At 39.6% G+C, this 21040-nt stretch overlaps 1 protein-coding gene across 1 annotated transcript in view; it reads right to left on the bottom strand.

Annotated features, from left to right (window-relative positions):
* Positions 1-19129, bottom strand: part of lrrk1 (leucine-rich repeat kinase 1) — a 59019-nt gene extending 39890 nt beyond the window's left edge. Inside the window, exons 1-12 of the mRNA XM_087783348.1 lie at positions 19028-19129; positions 16890-16964; positions 11048-11232; positions 8181-8352; positions 6755-6934; positions 5469-5599; positions 5180-5406; positions 4132-4259; positions 3905-4068; positions 2670-2807; positions 1559-1671; positions 545-615 (exon numbers count right to left, since the gene is read on the bottom strand). Coding sequence (XP_087639474.1) covers positions 545-615; positions 1559-1671; positions 2670-2807; positions 3905-4068; positions 4132-4259; positions 5180-5406; positions 5469-5599; positions 6755-6934; positions 8181-8352; positions 11048-11232; positions 16890-16953 — 1573 coding nt within the window. The 5' untranslated portion in view covers positions 16954-16964; positions 19028-19129. The remainder of the gene's footprint in view (positions 1-544; positions 616-1558; positions 1672-2669; positions 2808-3904; positions 4069-4131; positions 4260-5179; positions 5407-5468; positions 5600-6754; positions 6935-8180; positions 8353-11047; positions 11233-16889; positions 16965-19027) is intronic.
* Positions 19130-21040: the final 1911 nt, after the last annotated feature.

The following is a 21040-nucleotide window of genomic DNA, read 5'->3' as shown; positions in this document are numbered from 1 at the left end:
TAGTCACAACCACAGGACGTGGTACAAACAATTTTTTTTTGAGAAATATCACATGTGAAGTACTGTATATTATTCTTAAATGATCAAAAGTTAACCCTCTGACTACATCAGGTCAAGATAACACTGGCTAACTTACAACATTATTACTAGTTTACATATAACTAGTTAAAGATCTGTTCGAAGACCTTTTTTATTCTTCTTTCTAGTGCTTTTATATCATCATATATATATATACAATGACATATTCCACAATTGAGTTCATTGCATGATAACACTTTTACACTTTATTTAAAATCTATTAAATATGACATATTTTCCAGGAGAATCTGTAAATAAATGATATGAATAAATAAGTAAACAATGACATAACACCATCATGTGATTAAAGTAATCAACCAGCCCTGGTTTAATCAGAACATAAAGAACACAAACCACCAGAACGATCTAGATTCGTGGATAGAAAGTTGATTAAATGTTTTTTTCTTCAGCTTCAACAGTGAAAAAGCTTCTCTCTCAGAAGATGGTTCTGTTGTGGCTTCAGTACCTGGTTCTGGATCTCTCTTAGTCCACGTGGTCAAGAAGGCCAGCTTCCTGGTTTTGGGGCTTTCACTGGTTCTAGAAGAGAGACGTGGATATTTATTATGTTGGTGTACATGAAACTACCATGTGTACTTCATTCACTTACTGTTAAACACATGTTTGCTTGCACAACAACCTGGAGCTTGAAATATCAACTACATTTATTAATAATGTTTAATACGATCAACTGTAGCTTCGAAAGTATTTTTTCAGAACCTTTTTGCAATTTAAACTCACACATGTACATGAAGAAATCATGTGTGTGTGTGTATTTGTATGTATGTGCGTGTGTTTATGTGGGTGTGTATATATGTGTGTGTGTATTTGTATGTATGTGCGTGTGTTTATGTGGGTGTGTATATATGTGTGTGTGTATTTGTATGTATGTGCGTGTGTTTATGTGGGTGTGTATATATGTGTGTGTGTATTTGTATGTATATGCGTGTGTATGTGTGTTGATGTTTGCATGTCTGTGTGCATGTGTGTGTGTGTGTGTGTGTGTGCGTACATGTGTGTGTTGTTTGTATGTAGTTGTGTAAATGCGTGTGTGTATGCATGTGTATTTGTGTGCATGTAAGGGTGCATGTGTATGCATGCATGCATGTGCATGTGTGTGTATATTTGTGTGCATGTGTGTGTGCGTGTGCATGTGTGTAAATACGTGCATGTGCATGTTTGTATTTGTGTGCATGTAGGTGTGCATGTAGGTGTGCATGTGTGTGTGTATTTGTGTGCATGTAGGTGTGCATGTGTGTGTGCGCTTGCATGTGTGTCCATACGTGCATTTGTATGCATGTGTATTTGTGTGCATGTAAGTGTGCACGTGTGTGTGTACTTGTGTGCATTTAAGTGTGTATTTGTGTGCATACGTGCATGTGCATGTGTGTGTATTTGTGTGCATGTAGGTGTGCGGGCGTGTGAGTGCATACGTGTGTGTGTGTATGTGTGTGCATGTGTGTGTGCACGTGTGTGGACTCACTTGCCCAGCTGGTTCCTGGACAGGTCCAGGGTCCTGAGTCTGCAGCAGCTCCACTTGCTGAGTGAAGGCAGCGTCACCAGGTTGTTCCCACACAGTTTCAACCAGAGCACTGACTGATGGGGGAGGAGGAGGAGGAGGAGGAGGAGGAGGAGGAGGAGGAGGAGGAGGAGGAGGAGGAGGAGGAGGGTGAGGAGGAGGGTGAGGGGGAGGTGGAGGAGGAGGAGGAGGAGGAGGAGGAGGAGGTGGAGGAGGAGAAGGAGGGGAGGGGGAGGAGGGTGAGGAGGAGGGTGAGGAGGGTGAGGAGGGTGAGGAGGAGGTGGAGGAGGAGGGTGAGGGTGAGGAGGGTGAGGAGGAGGAGGGTGAGGAGGAGGTGGAGGAGGAGGGTGAGGAGGTGGAGGAGGAGGGTGAGGAGGAGAGTGAGGAGGAGAGTGAGGAGGAGAGTGAGGAGGAGAGTGAGGAGGAGGAGGAGGAGGAGGAGGAGGAGGAGGAGGAGGTGGAGGAGGTGGAGGAGGAGGGTGAGGAGGAGAGTGAGGAGGGTGAGGAGGAGAGTGAGGAGGAGAGTGAGGAGGAGGAGGAGGGTGAGGAGGAGGAGGGTGAGGAGGTGGAGGGTGAGGAGGTGGAGGAGGAGGAGGAGGAGAGTGAGGAGGAGAGTGAGGAGGAGAGTGAGGAGGAGGAGGAGGGTGAGGAGGTGGAGGGTGAGGAGGAGAGTGAGGAGGAGGAGGAGGGTGAGGAGGAGGAGGAGGAGGAGGGTGAGGAGGAGGGTGAGGAGGAGACGAGATGGTGAGTAAGAAATTCAAGGAAGGATAAATAAAGCAGCTGCTGTTGACAGATTCTTCATCTCATGATATGAAGTCATGAAAGTTAACTTTCCTCAGAAACACTTGGATCCTGATCCAATGATCAGAAGTTAATTCTTATTTAATTCTGTCCATCAAAGTAAACATTCTTCAACATGACTTTACTAACATAAATCCTCGTGGATGTTCCTCTGGTCAGAAGCATGAAGAACATTTTTAAATCAACGTATGAAGAGAAGACAGTAGAAGATCCAAGAGTGGAACAACACCTCCACCTGCTGGTCAGAGCAGAAAGTACAGTCTAAGAGTCAAACCTCCAGCTCAAAGATGTAGGAGGGCAGGTCCTTCAGACGGTTGTCAGAGAAGTCCACCTCCTGCAGCTCAGTCCTCCAGAAGATGGAGATGTTTTCTGGGAGACTTGAGATCATGTTGGAAGAGGCTTTACACACTTTCTACAAAGAAACATCATTTTGTTCAGTAGATAGTTTGGAAACTACAAAAAGAGTTAAAACATCTTCAACTGTTGGTCGTTCTTGCTTCATACGTCATTTTATTAGAGACTAAAGTCAGGGTTTGTTTTTACATGACTGACAATATCCCTTATCTGTATGAAGACAAATGTGTTTGTTGTATCCCTTGTGTTGTATCTGGGTCAAAGTGATTCGAAGGCATGAAAACAAATGTGCTTGTGGTATCACTTGTGTTATCTCAGGGTCAAAGTGACCCCAAAGGCCTGGAAACAAATGTGTTTGTGGTATCCCTTGTGTTGTCTCTGGGTCAAAGTGATTTGAAAGCCTGAAAACAAATGTGTTTGTTGTATCCCTTTTGTTATCTCAGGGTCAAAGTGACCTGAAGGCATGAAAACAAATGTGTTTGTGGTATCACTTGTGTTGTCTCAGGATCAAAGTGACTCGAAGGCATGAAAACAAATGTGTTTGTGGAATCCCTTGTGTTGTCTCAGGATCACAGTGACCCGAAGGCATGAAAACAAATGTGTTTGTGGTATCCCTTGTGTTGTCTCAGGGTCAAAGTGACCCGAAGGCATGAAAACAAATGCGTTGGTGGTATCCTTTGTGTTTTCTCTGGGTCAAGGTGACCCAAAGGCCTGAAAACAAATGTGTTTGTGGTATCCCTTGTATTGTCTCTTGGTCAAGGTGACCCAAAGGCCTGAAAACAAATGTGTTTGTGGTATCCTTGTGTTTTCTCTGGGTCAAGGTGACCCAAAGGCCTGAAAACAAATGTGTTTGTGGTATCCTCTGTGTTGTCTGTGGATCAAAGTGACCCAAAGGCCTGAAAACAAATGTGTTTGTGGTATCCCTTGTGTTGTCACAGGGTCAAGATGACCCAAATGCCCGAAAACACATTTGTTTGTTGTATCCCTTGTGTTCCACCTTGACTCACAGATAACACAAAAGACAAAGATTTTCTCCGACTCTATTGTTGTTAACTATGAGGAGAAAAGGCAACAGTAGTTCTAGTCCAAAGATGAAACTGCAGCAAAGATAAAATCATTGAACTTGTCGTGAGAACAAAGGTCAAACATAGTCACCAGAGGACAGGCCCAAGGGTCCGGGAAGTCCTCCAGTTTGTTCCGGCTCACGTTCAGGACCCTCAGGGATTTAAGGAAGTGCATCACGGACGTAGGGAGGCTGGTCAGAGCGTTGTCGGACACGTCCAGCTCTTCGAGGGAACGAAGTCCGATCCAGTTAGTGGCTTCAAAACAAGAGAGACGAGTGAGTCCGAGGCTGAGCTGAAGGATCTGCAGTGGAAACTTACAGGAGGGGACGTCGAACAGTTCTTCGAGCTGGTTCTTGGCTGCAGACAGTCTCTGGAGGTGGGTCAGGTGGAGCAGGGGAGGCGGCAAACTGGTGAACAGGTTCTGAGACAGATTGACCTGCTGTAGTCTGAGGAACAAGAGTCGCCATCAGTGAACGAATATATGATATAGAAGATCAGAGCCATCAGAATATTCAATGCTTGAATTTAATTTTTGTTTTATTTATTTTCGGGTTTTTTAAACAATTTAATGAAGTATTTTTTTATATTTAATGGTTGAGTTTGTTTTGATGAATCATTGAATTCAACAATTTGAATATTTAAAAGTTTGATGTGTCGTTATTGAATTATTTCAGTTAATAATTGGAAGTAAGTATTTTTATGTCGTTATAAAGCTTTGTATTCTTTAGATATTGTCTGGCAGTACTGCAATACCAACATTTTATATTGAATTCAAAAGGCTTCAAATGTTGAAAGATTGAATTCATAAGGCTTTAAATTTTAAAATATTTAATTTAAAAATAATATAACGGAATTATTGGAATTAGAATATAAAACTCTATGTGTAAAAAAATATTTTTTGAAAATGTTTAAGTTTAAAATTAAAAAAACAAACAAAAAAACTTAAGCTTTTAAATTCTTATAAAGAACTGAACTACAATTGGTTGTAAAAGTATTATTAGTAGAATTAGTATTATAAGTATAAGCATAAGAAGCAGTGGTAGAATTAGTAGTAAAACTAAAAGTAGAATTAATAGTAGAAGTAGTAGTAGAATCAGTAGTAAAATAATTAGTGGAATTAGTAGTAAAAGTAGTAGTAGAATTGGTAGTAAAAATAGAAATAGAAGTAGTAAAACTAGTAGTAGAATAAGTAGAAGTATAGCTTTTAAATTATTATAAAGCAAAAAAAACAGTTATTCAACAAAAAATAAATTCAACCTTTCAATACACACATGATTAAATTAATTAATTAATTAATAAAACTTGTGTTAAATTCAATATTCCGAGTCATGGATCTTCTCCACAGAATGATTGAAAGAACATCCACCTGGAGCAGATGACCTCATGGGAGCTGGAGGCCGAGGGCAGCTGCTTGAGCCTGTTGTCGGACAGGTCGATGTCCAGCAGGTGGACCAGACCCCACGGGACCACCGAGGGAAGCGTGACCAGGTGGTTGGACGACAGGTCCAGGTGAGTGATGGCCGACGAGATGTTGATGAACCAGTCCAGCTCCAGCCAGGGCAGCTGCAGACCTCCCCAGCACACCCGGAGCGTCTGTGTGGGACCAGGATCCATGTTGGTGTTGCTGTGATTCTCCCGTGAAGACCAACACTGACCTGCTCACAGTCCACGCTCTCACACACTTTCTTCCTCAGGAGCTTCTCGCAGAACTCCGGGTGATCCGAGAGCGTGTACGAGGATAAGCCTGCTCCGTGGGTCAGCAGGAAGTCTGCGATCTCCTCGTTTCCTTTGATGCACAGAACACAACAACACACATTACTAGTCATTAACTGCAGTACTACTCATGAATATAACTGTCTGGGGATGTAAAAACTGATGTGAAGACGATGAAATAAACTGAGAAAGGTTGAGAAGAAAAAAAAGAAGTAGAAAAAGTATTAGTAGTGGGAGTGGGAGTAGAACTAAAGTTGGTTGTAAAAGTAGAACTACAATAGGTTGTAAAAGTATTAGTACTAGAATTAGTACCAAATGTATAAGCAGAAGAAGCAGTGGTAGAATTAGTAGTAAAACTAAAATTACAATTAATAGTAGATTTGGTAGTAGAAGTAGAAGTACTAGTAGAATCAGTAGTAAAAGAAGTAGTAGAATTAGTAGTAAAAGTAGTAGTAGAATTAGTAGTAAAACTAAAAGCAGAATTAATAGTAGATTTAGTAGTAAAAGTAGAAGTAGTAGTAGAATTAGCAGTAAAAGTAGTAGTAGAATTGGTAGTAGAATAGAAGAATTAGTAGTAGAAATAGAAGTAATAGTAGTAGAAGTAGTTGTAGAAGTAGTAGTGTGAGAAGATGTAGAATTAGTAGTACAAATAGGATTAGTAGTACAAGTAAATGTAGAATTAGGAGTAAAACTAGTACTAGGATTAGTAGTACAAGTAAATGTAGAATTAGGAGTACAACTAGTAGTAGAATTAGCAGTACAAGTATAAGTATTAAAAGCAGAAGTAGAATTAGTATTATAAATAAAATAAGTAGTAGAAGAAGTACCTGAAGTAGTAGAAAAATTAGTAGTAAAAGTAGAAGTAGTAGTAGTAGTAGTAGTAGTAGTAGTAGTAAGAAGACAATGGTGTTTTTAAAGTTAAATAAAGTTTCTAGGTGTCGATGGATATATCTGAAGGTCAAAGTGGAAGGAGTTGAAACATGAGTTGAAACATGAGTTGAAACATGAGTTGAAACATGAGTTGAAGAATCAAGTGAATGGAGAAAAAAAGATGGAAAAAGAGGAAAAGAAGAAAGAGTTGAAGAGATAAAAGAAAGACAGAACAAAGCCTGTAATTTGTTGATAAAAGTTTGAACGGTTCAAATAAAGTTTGTAGCAGTAGATGCAGTTCAAAGGTCAGAAGAGCAAGAGTAGATCTAAGGTGAGGTCAGAGGTCAGACTCTACTACCTGCCTGTGCAGCTGCATACAAGGGAAGGCCACTGATCACTGCGAACTCTCCGCTGTGGATGGCACAGTCCTTCACGTCCGCACGGTAGGTCTGGACCAGCAGCCGGACCAGGTCCAAGTGACCCTGCTGGCAAGATGAAGCCAGCATCCAGTTGAGCAGGTCTTTCCTCAGACCCGGGCCTGAGAGGAAGGTGGTGACACCACAGAGGTCAAGGTCAACTCAAGAGTTCATGTTTTTCACAAAACTGTATTGATCTGTTGTTATATTTTTCAACCACCGTTCTTTAATGGTTTTTAGTTCAATAAAAGGTCTAGAAAGTAAGGAGAAAACTATTAGATTGTTTTAATCTACAATTAAAATACAAATGTTATTTATTGTGCCGATTTTTGTATTGCAATTCAACTTCCAGCCGCTAGATGGAAGCAGTAGCTCGTTCCTCGTAGCTTGAAGTAAGAAATGAAATGAGGCGAGATCTTTGGACGAGAGGATACAGTGAGTCCAGCAGCTTTTAAAGCTGATGTTTGGACATATTTGGGTTTGAAAACAGATGAAAGCAGTTACAACACCAGAGTCAAGTACTCAACAATACTACAAATATATCCTTGTTACTACAGTATCTCTATATATCGTGATACGCATCATAACGCCAGAATTGTTGCCATTACACAACTATGAAACAGCTACAGATATAAATATAAATATATATATATATATATATATATAAATATATTCTTGTATACATTTAAATGTATTTTCTACATTTCCACCCTTTACTTGATATTGTTACTCATAGTTATTCCTCGCACCTCTTCTTATTATTCATCCTCCTTCCGTTTTTGGCATATTTTACGCACCAGTACCGTTGTGCGCACACAAATGAAAAATAAATCCAAACGTGCGGCTCAATCGGACTCACACCGTTATTATTTTTCTCACCAGATTATAAATCTATCGCCAATTTTGGCCATAAGACTCCAAAAACTGTGATACATTTCCCATAAGGAATGAATGGGACGAGGTCAAAAAAGTCACTAGTCTACTTCATTTTTCAAACACCTCTTGCTCTGGCATACGATCACGTAGAAACATCATTCAAACTTTAAAATATAGATAAAAGTCCAAGTTATCAACGTGGGATTTAACTCTTTTCTAGCTTTTCTAGTTTTTTCGCCAGGGGGCAAAACGCAGAGTCGACTCTCGCGATTTACGGGCAGGGAATTGTCTAGTTGTATATACGAATAAAAATAGAACAGATAAAAAAACATGGAAGAAACTTTGCCGAAAGGCGTGTCAGAGGATTAATTCCCGTCAATCGAGACAAACAACTCGGACTGAAACCTCATGTATAGATATCAGAATAAAATCAACAAAATAAATTCAGTCATGGTCTAGTGACTCGACTCCAGGCCGACAATGTTCCGGTACCTGGTACTGCTCCCAGCAGTTCTCGGACCACGCCGGTGTGTCCGTGGAAGGCGGCCATGATGGCGGGGTTGCTGCTGGACGGCTCCTGGGACACGGGGATGCGGGCCTCCTTCAACAGGAACCGGACACTTTGCACATCTCCGTGCTGCGACGCTACACACAGAAGACTTGTCTGCAGTAACACATGTCAGAACATTGTTACACACTTGAAGTGTTTCCACGAGAATCACTAGTGAAGTTTGAGTTAATACCATGATTCATGTCCATCTTTACCCAGAGACAACATTTTCTGTTTATTACAAACACACGGTTTCTTTAGGTGACCTCAAAGCTTCGCACGAGCCAAGGTCACAAGCAAGTTAAGTCGAACTATAAGCTTAAACTTTCAAACATATAATAGCTTAAATTATTTTTCAAAACTATTATGTCGAATGATTTTATCATCCTAAGAAATTTAACATTATTTTAGTTTAATGAAGATTTGAACCAAAATTCTGTGAATCACAAATCTCCACATATCAGTTACAGGACAGTTTTACAAAAGGGAAACATCTTAAAAAAACATTCATGCTTAACGTCTAAAATGGAAGAAATCTGTAGAATAAAATGTATAATAGTAGAGATTCAACATTAAAAATCTTCAGGGTAGAAGAAACTAATGATTTCAAAGGATTGACTGAGAAATAGAAGGTCAGAAATAGAAAAAAAACATGACAGAAGAACGTGATGGAAGCATGTGTTGAGAGAGGAAAGGAAGAAGAAACTGGGTTGAATCTATAAGGTAAGTTAAAGTTCTCCAACAGGAAATACTGAAGAAAAAAAGAGAACGATTTTGCAAACTAAGCCGTAAGCCTGGAGTAACTTCTGCCGTTCGTTTGAATCCACTGGAGTGTTTAATAAAGACATCAAAGTTAGGATGTGACTCAGAGCATGAGGTTTTTTTGGGAAACACTGAGAGGTTTCTAAAGCACTTCGCAGCTCCATGATAAATTCAAGAAGGTTCTCCACTATTTAATTCATGAACGACAACAAAAAAGGTTGATTGGATTCCGAGGGTTTTTAACACAATTCGATTTATTTACAATTATTATTTATTCTGTTGGTTCCATCTTGAGAGTGTCACTTTACTATAGCAATTCAAATGTTAATGTTAATGTTCTTAAAATGTAGCATTTTCGTTAAGAGTAAATCTCAAAGACTAGAGAAACATTGCTCTATTTCATCACTCCATCTTCCTCAATAACTTTTTAAGATTTTTATCTACAAATCACTCAAACTTTCACTGATATCAAAGATAACTCTCGTCACTGTTCTCAGCTGTGGTTCTGCTCAATTTTTCACAAAACAGTGCCAGACTTTTGACGATTACATTATTATTTGTGCTTTTCCATGATTTTCTGGGACTCCTGTCTTATGTGTCTTGATCTTTTAAAGTGTATATTTTAACTGTGTATTGTTTTTTATTGTTAAAGCGCTTTGTGACCCTGGTTTGAGAAAGATCTTTACTTACTTACTATAGTTATAGAACTAAGTTGATTGATTTTACAGAGAATTAACTGGGGCTGTGTTCCAAAATCACGCACTTCTGCACTTACACTTAATAATTTGAGTGCATCCCATTGAGTAGTGTGCGAAAATGTAGTGCACAATGTGCACTCAAACGGCCAGAAAATTGAGTGTGGATCGATGAACACTTTCCACCCTCAACGTCCTCCATCTTAGTGACGTAGATGAAGCTACACTGAAGCTAAACTGAAGCTAAACTGAAGCTAAACTGAAGCTAAACTGAAGCTAAACTGAAGCTACGTCACTGACGACACGTCTTCAGAGCAGATACTGACGTAAATGTCTCCAGAAAACAATCATATTACCACAAAACAACACAACAACAGCAGTAACACAATGAAACACAACTTAATAACTTGTTTCAATTGTATAAAAGTGTTGTCAAGTGTCAGTGATAGAGTTTCAACGACTGGTTGATCAGAGTTAAAAAGTAGTAGAAGAAGAAGCTGTCGAGTCATTTCCTGTTAGTGTGTAGCAGCAGAGTTTGATTTGAGACAGTACTACACTGTTGACATTTTAGCAATGGGCAAGTGTGTGCACTGTTGCTGTGTCTCAAATCACATACTACTCTTAGTGCACTGGAGGTTAGTATGCATCAGGATAGTGTACGTACTAACTAGTAACTAATTCTCCACAGATAGTATGTCTCAAATCAAACTCTGCTGCTACACACTAACAGGAAATTAGGCGACAGCTTCTTCTTCTTCTACTACTTTTTAACAATGATTTCAACCAGCTGTAGGAACACTAGCGACACCTGCTGGCAGCACGTTTGGTTTGGATCAAGAAATATGAGAAACTATTGGTGAGAAATTTACGCCGGTATCAGCGAAGACGTGTCATCCTTCTACTGCTGCTGAAAATACACCAGTAAGTATATTCATATATATATTTACTTTATATCGTAACTTAACGTCACTAAGATGGAGTCGTTTAGTGTAGAAAGTGTCCATCGATCCATAGTCAGTTTTGTTGGCGTTTTAGTGACAATCAAGTGTGTATGGAGCACTACATTTCACATACTAAGAATTGAGACGCACTTATGCACTGAAAATACTAAAGTAAACAAGTAAAGTAAGTACACAAGTATGCTATTTGAGACACAGCTTGTCTTAACGTGTACTGCAAAACCAGTGAAGTGTGTGATTTGCGACACAGCGACAGACTCGCTGGTATCATGAGAGGTTAGTATGAACCAACACTGAATTATTAACACACACATGTGAGACGAAGGAAGAGATCAACACTTAAAAACATCATCATCTGGATCAACCCTGCAGGTGTGCGACGGTCGAACCCACCCCGCCGATCTTGGGCATCCCGGCGCTGCACTCCACGCAGCAGGCCTGCTGGACCAGCTCCCGGGCGGACTCCTCGTCTCCATCTTGGTACGCCGCCTGGATGTTCTCCAGCGTGGCAGAAGCAGTGAGTCGGGGAGCGGCGCTCGCCACCAGGGACACCTTGGCTCCCATGTCATCCTCCGGGCCTGGAGACGGGTGTTGGGAGTCAGATGTTGGGAGTCAGATGTTGGGAGTCAGATGTTGGGAGTCAGACGAGCGCGAGGCGCTGAGAGCAGGTGAAGAACAACATCTCGCAGCAGCAGCAGCAGCAGCAGCAGCAAGTAGGTCATCTTATTAACCAGAGCACAGATGGATTAGTCCACGCGGAGCAGGAACGAGTGAGAACTGCTGCTCGACTTACGCCGACGATACTTACACCGCAGAAGTACACAGTTATACTGCGAATACACATGGATTTTGGTAGTAAAAGGTAAACCCATTTTTTAGGAAACGTCAGCTTTAGAACAACAACCTGATAATCATCACTTGACAACAAACCCCTTGCTTTGAATTCTTCTTCCACAAACCCAAAGTTAGATCAAGGTATGATGTTCTTGAACCAGGAACTGATCCGTTTCATCCAAACCCACCACTGGAAACCTTCACTCTTCCTGGTGTGTATGAGCTCCAGTGAATCCACGCTTCATCAGATCCCACAACCATTATATGAATCCTGGTTTATATGCTTTTTTTTAAAATCACTCGCATTCATTCACAAGAAACACCGATAATCCTAATTCGGGATGTGGAGCTCTTGTGGAAGGAGTGAGTACAACTATTAAAGAAACAAATACATGTACATCCTCAATAGAGAAGTACACAGTACGCCAGAGTTCGACTCATGTGAAAAGTTCCTCATCATGACCATGTTTTCAACTTATTACTTTATAAAGTTGCTCTGAAATCTGGGCGAACGAGAGGTTACGAGAGTCCATTATGACGTAATAACGGCTTCACTCCTCCTCCAGCCAGCTGTGATCACGCCCCGCTTTGTTTATACAATGAGTCACATCCATCCCTTGTGGTATCCCATGAAGGATACCACAAGGGTCAACATTGGGATACAACAAACACATTTGTTTCCGGGCTTTTGGGTCATCTTGACCAAGAAGCAACACAAAGGATACCACTAACACATTTGTTTCCAGGCTTTCGGGTCACCTTGACCAAGAGGCAACACAAGGGATACCAAAAACACATTTGTTTCCAGGCTTTCGGGTCACATTGACCCAGAGGCAACACAAGGCATACCACAAACAAATTTGTTTCCAGGCTTTCGGGTCACCTTGACCCAGAAGCAACACAAAGGATACCACAAACACGTTTGTTTCACCTTGACCTTGTGATAACCTCCTCCTCCAGCCGGCTGTAATTCACCCGTCACTTTGTTTATACAACAAGTCCCTCTGAGGTGGAGGCTTCCTGGATCGACGACACGCGGTGACAAACCTCAATGCTCGACCAATCACAGCAGAGCAGCAGGTGTGGTCGACAAGGTTTCAGGTCAACAAAGAGCACATACAGTACGACACTGGATTGTACGACGACGTCACATCTGCAGCCACATCTGCAGCCACATCTGCAGCCACATCTGCATCTGCAGTCACATCTGCAGCCAAATCTGCAGCCACATCTGCAGCCACATCTGCAGCCACATCTGCAGCCACATCTGCAGCCACATCTGCAGCCACATCTGCAGCCACATCTGCAGCCACATCTGCATCTGCAGCCACATCTGCAGCCACATCTGCATCTGCAGCCACATCTGCAGCCACATCTGCAGCCACATCTGCAGCCACATCTGCAGCCACATCTGCGTCTGCATCATCCTCCCTGCAGAAGGTCCATGAATAATTGAGAGGAAGTGCTGCCGGAGGAACACGAGACGACTGGAGGCAGTAAAACCATTAGCTCTTCAAATCAATACTGCTTAGTAAAGAGCTGGAGATGAACGAGCCTTCAGCCTGTTTAAATAACGACTGGAGGACGGAGTTGTTACAAAAACATGGGAGAAAAAAAACTTAAAAATAACCAGAAGACAATACAATAATAATATATATATATAATATGGTAAAAATAAGAATCTTGAACAGAAACATTTGATTATTTGGTTAATTATTCATATGAATATCAGAGAATCTGTTTATCTTTACGTTTCCATCTCACCATTAAAATAACCTTCGTCCTGATTGTTTGTTTATTCAGAATAACGTCAGATCCGTGGATTAACTTTTACCATTTATTTCTCACATTATATATTGAAACTCAATTCAGACACACTAAGAAAATCACATTTCAATCCGACACAACGTTATAAACCAAAGATGATTATGTTCCAATTCAAGAACAAGTTCCACAAGATCCGTAGATCCATCTTCCACCACTGAACCAGACTTTCTGTTCCTCAGGAACCTCCTGTAGCTTCTTCTGAGAAACTACACCAGAGACTTCTCCGAGACGTATCTACCCTGAACGTCCAGAAGTTATCTTAAAAGAATAGTGCCTGAGCAACCTCGGATGGAGGTTAGTCACTGCACGTCCTTAATCCCGGAAGTCTCCACCTCCTAGGGACTCGTTGTATAAACAAAGCGGGGCGTGATCACAGCAGGAGGAGGAGCGAAGCCATTATTACGTCATAATGGACTCTCGTAACCTCTTGTTCGCCCAGATTTCAGAGCAACTTTATAACGTGATAAGTTGAAAACATGGTCATGATGAGGAACTTACTGTGTCTTGGAGAAGAAGACTTTGTTCAATAAGGATGACGAGGGCGAGAGAGAATCAAGAAGGACCTACAGGAACAGGCTTGACGACAGAACCTTCTTGACAGGAGCAGCACGAGGACAAAACATCTGCTGGTACTGACCTGCTCACGGCCGACGTGAACGTCCTCCACCCTCGCTCACATCCATCATCAGCAGAACATCATCCATGACAACACCATCATCCTCCATGTGAACCATGAGGACTCACAGCAGCATCCGTCTCTCACAGGCTGCCCCCATGTTGGGGGAGGAACCAGGCGGAGGGAGAAACCCGAGAAGGGTGGAGGGAGTGAGCGACACCACAAATGATGGGTCATAATAGGATTTTAACTACAAACTAGTCACTCGTCCGTTTTGGTCCCAGCGTGGACTGAAGACGTCCGTGTTTAAGATACGGAACTGAGATTATAGAGACTTTCTATACGAGAAAAAGTGATGTTGAGGTCAAATAATCTCTGATGCAAATGTTTAGGAAAAGAGAACAAACGTTTAGATTATCAAGATGAACAGAGCCTCCGAAAATAAGAAGACAAAACATGACACTCAGACCAATACGTCCTTTTTTTGTGGCAACTTAACCTGTTCAAAAGGAAAATAATGTAAAAACTGTCATGTAGTAAATGTTCTTCAAGACGCAGTAAGTTCCTCATCATGACCATGTTTTCAACTCATTACTTTATAAAGTTGCTCTGAAATCTGGGCGAACGAGAGGTTACGAGAGTCCATTATGACGTAATAATGGCTTCACTCCTCCTCCAGCCAGCTGTAATCATGCCCCGCTTTGTTTATACAACGAGTCCCCTGGAGGTGGAGACTTCCAGGATTGGTGACGTGTTGAATTTTAACCATTTCAAGTCTTTTATTTCCATGAACTATATTCCTCTTAAAGCCATCATTCAATGATGCATCATATGTGTCTAATTTACAGAAGTTTAAATCAAAGCTGATGTCCTTTCCAGGGTGTCCTTCTGTCACAGTAAATGTGTGAAAAACCCTTCAATCCTCACAATGAACTGTAAGAAGTTCTACTCAGATTCAGTGACTCATTATTTGAACTAGTTTAAAGTTCAGTTCACCATATTTAAAATGAACTAGTTCAACATTTTCAAAAGGTCCAAGAATGGGGTAGTTCTATATATATTTATATCTATATATATTTTAAAAAAACTAAGTTAGACGATAAATCAGACAAAATAACAATAAGTTTAGTTCACATTCGTCCAAAATATAAACTAGTTCATGAACTATCGTTCGATGACCTCGTTCAGGTACAACACTGGCGTGGGAGGAGTGTGTGTGGTTATGGTCAACAAGATTTCATCTCCAGAAAAACAAAGTGTTTTCAGTGGGCGGAGCTTAAGATAATTTTCTAATGTCAATATTTCAATGAAAAGAGAGTTTTGTACAAACACACACTGATGATACAATAGAGTCACACATCACAACAACACACACACACACTGATGATACAATAGAGTCACACATCACAACAACACACACACACACTGATGATACAATAGAGTCACACATCACAACAACACACACACTGATGATATAATAGAGTCACACATCACAACAACACACACAAACTGATGATATAATAGAGTCACACATCACAACAACACACACAAACTGATGATACAATAGAGTCACACATCACAACAACACACACACACAAACTGATGATACAATAGAGTCATACATCACAACACACACACACTGATGATACAATAGAGTCACACATCTCAACAACAAACACACACTAATAATACAATAGAGTCACGCATCACAATAACACACACACACTGATGATACAATAGAGTCACACATCACAACAACACACACACACTGATGATACAATAGAGTCACACATCACAACAACACACACCCTGATGATACAATAGAGTCATACATCACAACAACACACACACTGATGATACAATAGAGTCACACATCACAACAACACACACACACACTGATGATAAAATAGAGTCACACATCACAACAACACACACTGATGATACAATAGAGTCACACATCACAACAACAGACACACAAATACACACTTTAGTTGACCTTTAGATGTTTTGGCCACTTGAGTTTGACCCCCCACTCTCAAGAAGGATAAAACAACATGTTAACAAAGTACTTGTGAAGTCAGCAGTGACTTCAACGTCTCACTGTCGCCTGTCACTCAACTGCTGCTGTGAGCGTCAACACAACACAACACAAAACTAGGAAAATACCCTGAAAATAACCAGCGGCATAACGTTTTTTTTTACTGTTGAAATATTGAAGTTTGTTTCCTGTTGTGACAAACAAATCCTCTCCAGAGGCATCGATGCAACAGTCGAACCAGGACTGACTAGCAAAACAAAAACAATCTTTGCTACATTTGCTTTAGTAGCAACAAGATGGAGCTCGTTCAACAAATAACCGGTTTGTTCTCTCACTTCCTTCTCACAAACACCTGGTTTAAAAGTAGCATCATCACAAGAAGATCTGTGTCGCCGTCATCTGAAAGTACGTCTATAGTCCCGTCCTCCCAGCCGGTCACAGCAGGAGGCCGTCAACCATGAGTCTGGTTCTGCTCCAGGTTTCTGCCTTCGAAAAGGAAGATTTTCGACGCCACGCTGTGCTTTACTCGTTATTGAGTTGATCTGTTTTTTCTTTCTCCACTAAAGGCTGTAAAGTGTCTCGAGATAACGTTGTTACGATAAGACACTTTCAATTGAACTGTGTGTTGTTGTTGTGTTGTTGTGCGTTTGTTCAAACACTAAAACAGTCAGTCGACGTCCTTCAAGTGAAAAGTTACGCGGCGACAAGCGAGCCTTGTGGTCGACAAACAGACGTGGTTTCAGTTCTCTTTTGGGATAAATGTGTAGCCCTGCACACACACATGCGCACACCCACACACACACAAATGCGCACACACACACACACAAGCACACACACAGTCGTGAGGTCTAGGTCCAGTCGTGGCAGATAAAGAACACACTGTCAGGGCGAGTCAGGGAGGGATAAGTGAAAGTACTCACCATGTGGTTGCGTCATCTCGCTGCCTCCAGAGTCCAGTGGACCTCCAACGGACCAGTAGAACATCCTCCTCAGTCCTGCACACAAGACCGGCTTAAGACTTAGTTTGATGATTCCATCTTTACTTTATGACTAGAGTTTCGGACAAAAACATATAGACGAACTAAACCAGTCTAATTTGTTTTTAAAGTTCAACTAATGATCATGACCATGTTTTCAACTTATTACTTTATAATCTGGGCGAACGAGAGGTTACGAGAGTCCTTTATGATGTAATAATGGCTTCTGTCCTCCTCCAGCCAGCTGTTATCACGCCCGCTTTGTTTATACAACGATTCCCTTGGAGGTGGAGACTTCTTAGATTGAGGACAAACAGTGACAAACTTTCATGTTTGACCAATAACAGCAGAGTGTGTGTGGTTATGGTCAACAAGATTTAATCTCCAGAAAGTGTTTTCAGTGGGCGGAGCTTAAGATCATTTTCTAATGTCCATATTTCAATGAAAATAGAGTTTTGTACAAACACACACTGATGATACAATAGAGTCCCACATCACAACAACACACACGCACACTGATGATACAATAGAGTCACACATCACAACAACACACACACACCGATGATACAATAGAGTCACACATCACAACAACACACACTTACACACTGATGATACACTAGACTCACACATCACAACAACACACACGCACTGATGATACAATAGAGTCACACATCACAACAACACAGACACAACGATGATACAATAGAGTCACACATCACAACAACACACACTTACACACTGATGATACAATAGAGTCACACATCACAACAACACACACACGCATCAACACAGATGATACAATAGAGTCACAAACAACACACACACACATCAACACAGATGATACAATACAGTCACACATCACAACAACGCACACTGATGATACAATAGAGTCACATATCACAACAACACACACACACTGATGATACAATAGAGTCACACATCACAACAACACACACACTAATGATACAATGGAGTCACACATCACAACAACACACACACACTGATGATACAATAGAGTCAAATATCACAACAACACACACACACTGATGATACAATAGAGTCACACATCAAAACAACACACACACACTAATGATACAATAGAGTCACACATCACAACAACACACACACACATCGACACAGATGATACAATAGAGTCACAAACAACACACACACACATCAACACAGATGATACAATAGAGTCACACATCACAACAACACACACACACTAATGATACAATAGAGTCACACATCACAACAACACACACTTACACACTGATGATACAATAGAGTCACACATCACAACAACACACACACACATCAACACAGATGATACAATAGAGTCACATATCACAACAACACACACACACTGATGATACAATAGAGTCACACATCAAAACAACACACACACACTAATGATACAATAGAGTCACACATCACAACAACACAAACACTGATGATACAATAGAGTCACACATCACAACAACACACACACACTGATGACACAATAGAGTCACACATCACACACACACACACTGATGATACAATAGAGTCACGCATCACAACAACACACACACACTGATGATACAATAGAGTCACACATCACAACAACACACACACACATCAACACATTAGTTGAACTTAAAAGTAAATTACGTGTTGAATTTTAACCATTTCAAGTATTTTATTTCCGTGAACTATGTTCCTCTTAAATCCATCATTCAATAATGCATCATGTTTGTCTAATTTACAGAAGTTCAAATCAAAGCTGGTGTCCTTTCCAGGGTGTCCTTCTGTCACAGTAAACGTGTAAAAACTTAATCATCACAATAAAGTTGAGACTCAGTGACTCATTGTTTCCTGCGTGTGTCACACATGATGCTCCAGGAATGAACCGAGATGTAACGTCTTAACACTTTAACAACATGTATGTTTCACGAGCAGCAGTCGCGTGTTTGCATGTTTGAAACACGAGGAACTGACATGTTTAAAACTTTAAATAAGATTCTTAAACTGACATCTTTTCCATGTTTATCGTAGAAAAACGTGAGTTAAACCGTATATAAGTAAGATTTGTATCTCACCGTTTGTGTTGTGGTTTCAGTCCTCATCGTGTCCAGACGCGTTTTATAATGTTCGGTCCATTTGTGTTCGGTTCTGGAGACACTTCCTCATTTTAACACCAGAACTTTCCCGGAAAAAAACGTCAAAGTTGACATTGTTACGCAGGAATCACGGAAATGTTTTTCAAAATAAAATGGATACACGTGTGATTTCCGGCCAGCTTTTATTAATAGCTGGCCATTCGTTTTATTTTATTTTATTAGTCGCAAAATGTCAAAGTATTTTAAGGAAAAGACATGAAAATAAGTAAAATAACGTAATGAGTTATAGTGATCATTATATTGAAATAAATATTACATTTATTTTTAGACGTTTATACTGAAGCGAGTGTGTTTTCAGCCACGTTGATATTGTAACATTTAAAAATAATAATAATAATATTATTAAATAGATATTGTTACAGACTCACTAATATAAGTCATTTTAACTTGTTTTAGCACAATTTTAAAACATTAATAAATGTGTTACTCGTACATTTACTGCCCAGACAAAGGCTCGAGGCGATTGTTAACGCTGTAAAAAATAATTAATAGGATTTTTCTGTTTCACATTTAATTGTTTACACTGAAAAATATTTTAAGGCAGATATTATTTTTTTTATGTGGAATTCTTTTTTTTTAATGAAATGGGATTATTTTTACCTTTTTTTTTTTTCTACATTGAATCGTTTACACTGAATATTTTTTAACACTGACATTATTTACATTAAATTTGTTTTAAAATATTTTTTTATTGCATTTAAACAATTTTATTTTTTGACCTTGGATTATTTACACAGAACATGTTTTAACATTGAAATAATTGACTTTTAATTTGTTTTATTTTAACAAAAGTAAATTGACATTTTATTTGTTTACGGTGAAATGTTTATGCTGAACAGTTTTAACACTCAAATAATTGACATTTAATTTATTAAAAATAATACATTTTTACATTAATAGATTAACATTTTTTAAACACTGAATTCATGCATTGGCAATACAAAAAAAAATCATGTTTATGTAAAATGCAAAGTCGGATTTTGATTCTGTAAAATTCAAAATCGATTGTTTCTCCTCTTTTTGCCAGATTACAGACAAGATGTTTTTACATCAAATTAATCAACATGAAACTTTTTGACATTTTTTTTTAATCGATTTTCTTTACATTGAATACACTGAATATTTTAAACAGTAAATTTATTTACATTGATTTCTTAATATTTGTAATATAATTTTAAACACATTTTTTTTGTTTGATTTGATCATGTTTTAACACTGAATTTATTAACATTGTATTTGATTTAAAAAAGAAAACTATTTTAAAAGATTTTTACAATTAATTTTTTTACATTGCACTGAGCATTTTTTTAACACTGAATTCAGGCATTGGACAAAAATATAGATGTCAAAAATACTTTTTTTCAAATTCAAAGCCTGAATTTAATGGTTTAATAATTCAGTGCAAGAAATTCATGTTCAAAGAGGACACATTTGATGGTGGCACACGTTTACTGCAGTAGAATCTAGAATACTGTGAACACGATGAAGTATCTCTGAAAAAGAAACAAAACTCTGAGAAGGAAACTTTTTTATTATCAACATGAAATGAAGCGAAAACGGCCTCAAGTTTTTCAGCGTTTATTCAGAAGGTCTAACTAGCAACAGATCTATCGGGAGACGGAAACAAAACAACAGTCAAAAAAGGTCAAAAGCAAATAAGTCCCGTTTTGAGAGACATTTTCCAGAGATATGTGGAGTAACTAGAGGTAAATATTACCAGAACCGGCGGAGAAGAACCAGTGGTCTTCTGGAACAAAAGCGTAAGAAACAACATCCACGTGACGGATATATTGACATCATGGAAAATAAATCAAGTTTATCGTTAATGTCCACGAGGGAGGAAAGTGTGAGACGTCCTGAGACGATCGTCAGGTTCTTGATGAGGAATTGAATAAATTACAAAGACTATGTACAGTTTGGGTCACAAATATA

Source organism: Callionymus lyra, chromosome 2 (genome assembly GCF_982586985.1).
Source record: "Callionymus lyra chromosome 2, fCalLyr1.hap1.1, whole genome shotgun sequence".
Classification (NCBI taxonomy): domain Eukaryota; kingdom Metazoa; phylum Chordata; class Actinopteri; order Syngnathiformes; family Callionymidae; genus Callionymus; species Callionymus lyra.
Note: the sequence above shows the minus strand (reverse complement) of the source record. Positions and strands in the feature narration are given on the sequence as shown.